General features: G+C 45.7%; 1 protein-coding gene across 1 annotated transcript; it reads right to left on the reverse strand.

Annotated features, from left to right (window-relative positions):
- Positions 1-170: 170 nt before the first annotated feature.
- Positions 171-7723, reverse strand: LOC147062689 (NGFI-A-binding protein 1-like). Its single transcript, XM_085928027.1, has 8 exons — positions 7383-7723; positions 4874-5673; positions 4660-4793; positions 4517-4568; positions 3608-3727; positions 2378-2546; positions 1487-1627; positions 171-1412 (listed from the first exon to the last, which is right to left on the reverse strand). The coding sequence occupies exons 2-8, from the start codon at positions 5669-5671 to the stop codon at positions 1336-1338; spliced, it is 1491 nt and encodes a 496-aa protein (XP_085784153.1). The 5' UTR covers positions 5672-5673; positions 7383-7723; the 3' UTR covers positions 171-1335.
- Positions 7724-9317: the final 1594 nt, after the last annotated feature.

Genomic DNA, 9317 nt, shown 5'->3' on the forward strand with positions numbered 1-9317 from the left:
TTGAATCGGATTGAGGTGCTCTTGTGACCTGGCTGCACTTGTGCACTTTTCATAGTGGAAAACAGGTGTCAAACTCATTCCTGTTTACATCTTAAACTGTGTAGACACGCAAGAGAATAATCAGATGGCGGAAGAATCCACAGAGCAGAGAGCATTCATCACAATTGGGTTCCAAAAATAAAGTTTAATGTTATGTACTGTATAACAAATAAAATATATTAGTGTTTAAAAAAAAAAAGAGGTGCATAACTAGGTGGAGCCTAATCTAGTTTGTGAGGAGAGGCCGACAAGGCTTTCACTGAAAACATCACCACATCATCGCGAGTCCTCACTAGTTTTCAAATACAGTGTGCTGCACGTGAAGACAACATGAGCATCTTTGGACGACAAACATACAGTCACTGAACAATCCATTAGATGTTAGTCACATAGATATTGCATCGCTCTGCCACTGTGAGGGGGGTGTGGGGGGGCGGGGTCAGACCAACTTGTCAGGACGCACAGAACTCTTGAAATGTTTCTACGGCTAAAGAGCAACACGTGAAATACGCATGGAGAGATAGCGAGACATCAACATCATAGTCGTCGTGGAAAGCAAGTTTCACACTTTGATTTTTTCTTTTCTTCTTTGACACTGAAAGAGCTTTTTTGTTGTTGTCGTTAATGCACATGAACACTATTGACACAAACATCCACAGTAAAGTTACACTTGACATAACAGAACCCTGGTTGAGATTAGCTAACGCAATTTGTTAACACAGAATTATTTACAGTCCGCAAGGACGCACACCTGAAGGTGTGATGCAATGCTGCATCTTCAGTCCTGGAGTCTTCTGTCAGCAGATGTGTGCTTCAGGATTTCACCGGCGGCGTGACACCACGCTTGCCTGACGGCAACACGGCTCGTAGCTCAGAAATGTTTCCTCTTCCACAAATATACACGAGACAAGCGAGAGGAGAGGCGGAATCATCCCTAAAATAAAGACAAGGAGCCCGACCCGATACTGGGTCTGGACTCAAACTCGCCGACCCGTTTGGCCCCAACATTCAATGATTTGGGAGAAGGACGGAGGCGGAGTTCCGATTCAGGCCCAGCATGAAGGACAACTGCAAATGTATTTGTAGTGGGGAGAAGACCCCGCCAAGCACGGCGGGGGCATGTCGGCAGGCTCTCTTGATGCTTTGGCGCTGACACAAAGACAAACTCAAAGAAAATAAATGCTCTCGGTGAGGCAACGTTGGTTTGTTAAGGCTCTACTGTGGCTGTGCTTGCTTAGTTTCTAGTGACGGCTGACATCTGCGTACGAGACCGAGCGGGGGGGGGGCAGGGAGGCACTATGTGGAGTCCTCGGGTTCTGACTTGATGGTCTTTTTTTCCGTGTTGCCGGCCGCCCGCTGCGACATCCCGTTTTCTAAGAAGGCAAACATTTCGATGTCAACAAAGGAAGCGCAAGAACACAAACAAGAACGGAGGCTCGTCGCTGACCCGTTGCTGGTATTTTGGCCTCATCCGTGACGCTGTTGTGGTTGTGGTGACGCTTCAACTCATTGGCCAGCTGCTTGCCTAAAGGGAGCTCACCTTGCTGCATGGTTTGGCTCACCACCCGCAAGTTGATGGGTCGCTCATCTGCAGAGGAAACAGATGGGGAAGGATGAGGCCGTAACGCTAAACCTGAGCCGCTGCTGGTTTTGATCGCAACACTGGCTCCTACTAGAAGAATTCATTTTCAAATTCTGAAACTGCTGTATAAATCACAAAAACGGTTTGGGTCCTGAATACATGAAGAAAATGCTAATTGAATATATAAACGCAGTAGGGTCCGCAAACGCGGGTCGATTTGTGGAGCCCGCAGTTCAAAGCAAACATGGTAAAGCAGCATTTACTTGCTATGCTGCATGCAAATGAAAGAAGTTTGGGATCAAAAGTGAAGTCTGCCCCAAGTATCAATGATGCTCCCCCCTTCATTCCTTTGATGAACATCTTTGAAGCATTTTTGGTAGATGTTTTAGTTGTGTGTGTGTGAGAGAAAGAGAAAGAGAAAGAGAAAGAGAGAGAAAGAGAGAGAGAGAGAGAGAGAGAGAGAGAGAGAGAGAGAGAGAGAGAGAGAAAGAGAGAGAGAGACACACCCCTCCCTCCGGGCAACTGGCTGGAGGTAAACATGTGTAGGCGGCTTAATTACAGGTGCATTGTGGGACTTGTGGGAAGAGCGATAGAAGAAGCTGTCGGAGTGGGTGATGTAGGAAGAGGAGATGAGCCCTGAAGACAAAACTTGACACTTTTTTTTTTTTCTCCACAGTAGAAGCAACTAATTCAGAGCAAGCAATTGTGATGCTCAAGGAGAGTTTTTCTATCAAAGCCAATGAAGTAAATGTTTACCTTGATTCTCCTTGCTGGAGTCACTGGCGGATCCGTTGGTGCTGTGGGCGCTGGCGAGGTACTTCAAGGCGGCAGGGGGGATCCTCCAGTCCAGAGCCTGCAGTCGCTCCTGGACTGCGGCGTCCTGCAGGATTTCCATCTGTCTAGCCAGCAGACGCTCAAGCTGCAGCTAAGGACAAAATAAAAAAAACGCTGTGACTTCCGACTCATCACTAGTTGCCGCACTCTGCAGTTACAGAGGATATAAAAGTCTACACACCCCTGCTCATATGCTAGATATGGTGTATAATTTGGGAATCTGTCAAAATAGAATGAAGACATTAAAAATCGCAGAATGATTGAAAAATGATAACTGGGAAAAAAAAAACCTGATGTTACCCCTGCTAAGGTTACCAAGTGAGGTTTCAAAATTAAGCCATTGTCTCTGTTGACGGCCACGCTCAACTGTCAACTGTCAACTGTCAATCAAGCAGCATTACTTGTCCTGGAAAAATGGACTTCCTCCACTTCCTCCAGCATCAATCTTACGCCTACGCACGACTACGCCTTTAAGGCGTGAAAATATATCCACTTATCCTGGAATTCTTTTCTCTCTGTGATGCGCATACACTTAAAGCAAAGCAACGAGGCGCTCTAAGGCTGCCAAGCTCGTACGGAGCATCAGTTCGCATTGTGGCTGTCACATGTTTGATTTCTTTCCCCAAAGCTCCCAAATCTCTGAATTCACTTGACAGGGTCTTTAAGATTAAACTACGAATTTTTGAGTGGCAGACGCTCGTGGCAGAGTGAAAAATATTCAATAATTAGAATTTTCTTAAACGAGGCCATGGATGGGGAATTTTTTTGCTGGATGAATTGATTTCTAAACCATTCAATAAAACAAAAAATAGAATCTCAATGAGGATCAAGACAAACATCTGGCTGGAAGTGAAACCATCATCAGGGCGCAATTAGCTGTCGCTTTAAATTAGAGCGTCCTCCGATGTGAATGAGTCATGAAATCTCTTTCCTCCCTGAATAACCTTTTAGAAAATTGCATTAGCTCAGATTTGCGCTCGACCGACACACTGACACAGGAAGTGGCACGCCTAAAGAAGCGTCTTTCCACGTGGCAATGAACGGGTCTCTTTCGTCGGCGCTGTGACGAGGAAGAAGCTCATTAGATAAGCCACGCGAATGCCGACACAAAACGTCCACTCGGATCAATTTGTTTGACCTTGGCAATTGTACCTGCAGACTCCGTCCGATGCTTTCGTCTCCTTTGGACTTGGCGCAGGCCAGCTGCTCCCTGAGCATTTCCTGCCTCATGTGGATGGCCTGCAGAGCTTCCTGGATATCAAAGAAGTTCTCCTGAAGAAGCACAAGAGACGGATTGATTCACCGCACCTCTTTTTTTTATCAGATCCAATTCAAAGATGATTGACTGTGCGTGACCATAACTGCAGTGATTATTTATGGACAGGTGGAGGATATTTTAGAGCTTCTGAATCATCCTAAAGCTGATCGGGCAGAAGAAAATGTCATGCCTTATTATCCCTGACTAAACTCAACAGGCTTGAAAAATAATCCATAAGTATTTTGCCACAATATTGCGATGGATATTTAATAACTGATTCTTTTTTGGTTAAGGTTGTCTCCCCATGTTATTTTTTTGATACTCAAATTCATTTGTATTACAATAAACAATAACAGATTTCCTATAAATAATATTGAAATAAAAAAAAATACATCCATACAAACAACTACAAATTAAATTAATTTACATTATAGATTTGCTATAAATAAATACACAAATAAATACACAAATAAATACATAAATATTTAAATAAATACAAATAACCTACAAATAAAAATATTTTGATCTACTTCAAATTGTCAGTTTGAATTTGATGACTTGTTGAGCGCTAGTTTTAAATGCATCATGAGTCATCGCTTAGTGCCACACCCACTCGTGTCAAATCAAGCCAAAGACGGATTGTGGTTGCGGCTTTGTTTGCTTCGTTGCCATCACTGGTTTTGTCTCTCCCTCATAGTCACGTTTCCTCAAGGTCATGAGAAAAAAAACTTGTAAAGACAAGGTTTTTTTTTTCATGACGGGAACGCGTTTAACGAGCTGTGGACTGCAAACAGACAACACACCTCAGTTTTAATCCTTTTGGGCGAAGGCTCGTCTCGATCCCCGCAGCGAGACCTGAGGACAAATATCAAACTCAGCAAGTGAGGTCGTAACGGCAAAAAAAAAAAAAGAAAAAGAGCCTGTCGAGTAGAGCTGCCGCTCTTACTTGCTGGTGCGGTAAGTGTACTTGTACGTGACCTCTCTGGAGATCTGCCGGGCCAGTCCGAACAGCTCGTCTCTGCGAGTGAGCAGGGCCATGTCTCTCATGCAGAGCTGCGCCGCTGCCTCGTTTACCGTCAGCTGCGCGAGGCAAAAATGAATACATCGATCGATTAAACGAAACAGATTGGCACGGTTGGTGAAATTCTTCCCGCTCCCACCTCGTGGAGCGTCAAATGTTTGCCATCCCTCCTTTTGGAATCGAAGCGTCCGTATATGGCGCTGTACTTGCGAATCTCCTCCTCCCGCCGCGGGTCGTCGTCGCTAAGCTCAAAGATGTGTCCGATCATCTTTGCCAGCTTCTTGTTGCTCTTCAGCTGCTCTTTGACTTCGGCGAGGTCCGCCTTGCCGAGCCCCGGCGCCATCCTGTCCACACATTCCAGGACCGACTGCACGGCAGCCGCGTCCAGGGATTCCAGCACCTCTCTGGGGGAGGACGGGGAACCGAGGTCCGACGGCGACAGGCTGTGCTCGCTATCGTTGCTGTGTCCCGACCAGAAGCGAGCCTCGGCGTTGCCCGCCAAAGGCGAGCCAGCCGACACCTTGTCCCGAGTCCCATCCGGCTTGGCCGTGTCCGAGCAGGTGGCCACCGCTTTAGGCATCTTGACACTGGACGTGTTGGCCCGGTCCTGGGCGGCCAGCAGCGTGGGCGAGCCTTCAGGTAGTTTGTAGACAGGAATGCTGCAGACGGGCAACGAGGTGAGCGGCTGGTTGAAGATAGCCGGGTTGGTGACCCAATCGCGCAGTGCCTTCTGCAGTCGGCGTACGTGAAGCGGCTTGCTGGCCATTCCGACCAGCGCCATGATCTCCAGGAACTCCTCCTCGCCGGCCTCGCACAGCTGCTGCACGTCGTCGCCGCCCTGCTGGATGAAGGCCTCGTAGTAATAGAGCAGGTTGGCACGCTGGAGGATCCGGTAGAGCTGCAGCTCACCCAGCGTCCTGGGCAACACCGCCGCCATGACTGGCGAGGGGACAGGGAAGACCATTAACGCAACCGCTCACAAATGAGACACTTTTTTTGCCTCTTCCTTTTTTTAGGGAAATTGTTATCTTAATATGCATTCTGGAAAACATCATTTGAGTTTCTTTTTCTGTTTGAAGTACTGTACAGTATTAAAATCCACATACAGTTGCACACATTATTTTCTTTTTTTTCTTTCTTTTTTTGAAAAAAAATTCATTATCGGGGAATGTAAATTAGTTTATACAGTGCTTTTGCCATGTGTTTTTTTTTGTGTGCAAAATAAGCCTTTATTCGCTCGTGCTATGCAAATGAGCAATGTTCATAAATGTGACTGCACATGAGGAACTCTGGGGTGTGTGAAAGTAGCACACAGAAGATAAAAAGCTGAAGTACCCTGAGTGGTCGCCTACAGCACGAGCCGTTCAAAGGAAATGATTCGTGTCAACTGTTCATTTGAGGCATGCAAAGAAGTGACCCGAGATCTTTGAGAGACCCCGACCGAGCAAGAGTCAAATTCTGAGAGAGTCTTATTGTCACTTTGCATGCGGAGAGATGACCGCTCAGCACAGTTGCTGGGAGGACCACATGCCTCTCTCCACCCCTGCAGGATGTGTAGGTGGCGGGCTCGCCTCGCCTAGAATAGGCCCGAGCAGGGGCCCCGGCTGGGAAACGCACAAAAGCTGTCTGAAATTAGACAGCAGCATGTATGCTCTTCATCCGACCCGGCCCAACTGCCGCTTAAAGCTAACCGCCGCTAGGTCATAAAACTTGTGTGGTACGAGACACAAATTGCAATTACAACTTTGCTTGATTTGGACCAATCAGGCAACAAGCCATAAAATAAACACACAACCAAAACAAAGAGCGGGAAAAAATAATATCTACATTGTGACAATAATAATGTCTTACATACAAAAGTCATCACTCTCTTTATAAAGGAATGCTTGCCTCAGTGTGTGTGTGTCCTCCTGATTCACAAATTCCCGCTGTTATTTTCATTGCTCACACACACTTTGAATCAACCGATTCATGAGAAATTCCCATCACGCACCAGGGAACCACATCACCATGGCAACTGCTAACATTGAGCCACAGCCAAAATTTTAACTTCCACCAATATTTTCCCAGATTTGTACGATAGCATTCTTGCACGACGAGATACACATTAAGTCGACGACTCTATGGAGCAGGTTGGTGCCATTGTCGCCATTCAGTGCAGTCATTCTTTGGTGTTATCATCAATTGAGCCATGTAATCGATGAAAAGTTTTATCTATCTTCGATGTCAGCGACATCTAGTTTCAGGCAGAACAATTAAATTGACCTTTCATCAGATGGCCGAAGGTCAAAATAACCTCTATATCAACTCATACTACACAATAATAGCTTTGTGTTCAACTAAACATGCTCCACATTTCACACCGAGTATTTGTGAACAATTTGACCATCATTATTTTTGTTGTGAAGTGTTGTGCGTTGATTTCCCCCCCTACAGCTCATTAAAAGGTTGCAAAAGCCAATACTCATTCCTTCAAAGTCTGACATCTGACATGCCCTCAGTTTCGGTGCAATTGTCGATTCCGTTACCGATTTGTGAAATCAGCCTTCACGTTGATAACGGTGCATTTTGCACAACCTGCTGTGCACATCGACGGAGTAAGCTGCAATTCAGCACGCGATCTCGTGCGATTGTGGACTTGCACGTACCTGCTGTGTTTTGAGCCCCTTTGGTGCGTTCACGTGACGGTCCAATCCTTTCCCTCAACACGAAGACAGGTTGCCGGTCTGCAAGAGGAAAACCCGCAAACAAGCAGCTCCGAAATGTTGATTTGCCCGGAAAATCCACGGGCAACAATGACAACAATTTAAAGATAATTTATCTGTTGGCTCTTCTATTGGAGCCTCCACTGCAAACTTTTTACAGTCGTTCAGAGAAGCCAAAAGGTGTACAAAAAATCTTCCGTACGCGCGTCTTTTCCCTCAGTGTTTTGCGCGTGGAAGTGTTTGACTCCTATGGGGTCTCTTCTCTTCACTCCCAGCAGTTTGAACGCACAAAAATAGCACTCACTCAGAACCAAGCACTTCCGCCTAACTATGCAAATAAAAGCTTTGAGTTAAGCTATAACTACATAACACCTGTCCTGTTTAGCTTGTAAACACTCTCCCGATCACACCTAATAAAACAATCACCGCTTATATGTGATTGACAATTGAAAGCAAATATCATAAATGTGTAATATTCAAAACAAAAGCCTGCAGTTCGTATAAAACGCTGACAAGGACGTTTGATCATACTGTATTAGCAACTGCCATTGGCTCCCAGTCCACTTGAGATGTCATTTCAAGGTTTATTTATTTATTTATTTATTTATTTATTTATTTATTTATTTATTTGTAATGAAAACATATTCATAGTGGTGCTGTATGTTCCATTCCGAAGCCTTTGTTTACAAAATGCCGGTCTTTCAGTCACCTCAAGAGCCAAAAAGAGGTCCGCAGGGGGCACCAATGACCTGGCCACAAATGTGAAAGCTGCTACCACAGTACAAATATTCCAAACCAAAACGTATTTATATATTCTTGCATTTAGTTGAACTACAGTTGACCTGTTTGACTGCCACTTCAACTTTCCGACCGAGGTCAGTGAATCCTCTTGAATGTAAACAAAGCAGTTTCAGTGTGTTTGCCTGGGCTTTTATTTGCCCTCATCATTTCCTGTTGTGTTTTGCTGCACACCCGTAACTTGACTTGTGGGGATATTCCGTTGCCTTTCTCTCTCGTCTCCACGCCTTCAAGTCTTCTGTGAGCCTCGCGCCCACGCTGCTCCCCGTGTGACGCAAATCCGCGCGTGGGTGGACACACCGGGCGTGGGAGGCTTTCTGCACCGAATACCAAACACGAGCAGGTTACACGCCCACAGATATTAAAGCACTTTGGCAAGCAGACACGCTCAAAGTTAGTCTCAACAACATGTTTTCACGACGGCCTCTATCATGCGTCCACTTTGCACACATGGCCCATTTTCAGTGTAATAGAGCACACGAGATCCAAAGGTTAAAGAAAAAAAAAAGAAGGCTGCTACGGTGGATGGTTGAGGCAGTCACAGCAAAATATAGGCCGACTGTCAACTTTAATAGAGAGGAGGGTGTGGGGGGGAGGGGGGGGGGGGGGCTTGGCACCATTTTTCATTGGCACAAATCGGGGGGACACTTGGATTTATTGCAAAATGCAAAATTAAATATGGGCAAAATATGTGCTCATTTTGCAGCTCATTTTGTGCATTTTCATATTACCTTGTATATTGCAAATCCGCAAAAATAATTTGTCTTACTCACAGTATAAGAGCCAGTGTAAGTGCAACATCCCGTCTATCCTAATCCGTCCGTCTGTCCAAATGATTGAAACAATTTTAGCGATATATTTTTGAAATACACACATGAAGCGGGACGTGTGTGTGTGTGTTATGCTGGTATGCCCTTCCCACATAGTGTTGCTGGAAACGTGTGAGGAGGAAAGGATCCAATCCAATCGTACAGGAGCCGGCAAAGGAGCGTCATTTTGTTTTGACCTCCTTCCTCACCCACTTCACACATAGGCGTGCACGCACGCATGCACAGCAGAGTGCAGAATTAGGAGCAAACA

Source organism: Syngnathus leptorhynchus, chromosome 1 (assembly GCF_054491065.1).
Source record: "Syngnathus leptorhynchus isolate UIUO chromosome 1, UIUO_Slep, whole genome shotgun sequence".
NCBI lineage: Eukaryota > Metazoa > Chordata > Actinopteri > Syngnathiformes > Syngnathidae > Syngnathus > Syngnathus leptorhynchus.

Bases quoted from the DNA above. Each gene is read 5' to 3' on its own strand.
- LOC147062689 (XM_085928027.1), bottom strand. From the start codon at position 5,671: ATGGCGGCGGTGTTGCCCAGGACGCTGGGTGAGCTGCAGCTCTACCGG. The intron at 3,728-4,516 runs GTGTGTTGTCTG...GTGCTTCTTCAG, and splicing joins CCAAAAGGATTAAAACTGAG to GAGAACTTCTTTGATATCCA. The intron at 1,628-2,377 runs GTAAACATTTAC...TTTCCTCTGCAG, and splicing joins CTCCAGCAAGGAGAATCAAG to ATGAGCGACCCATCAACTTG.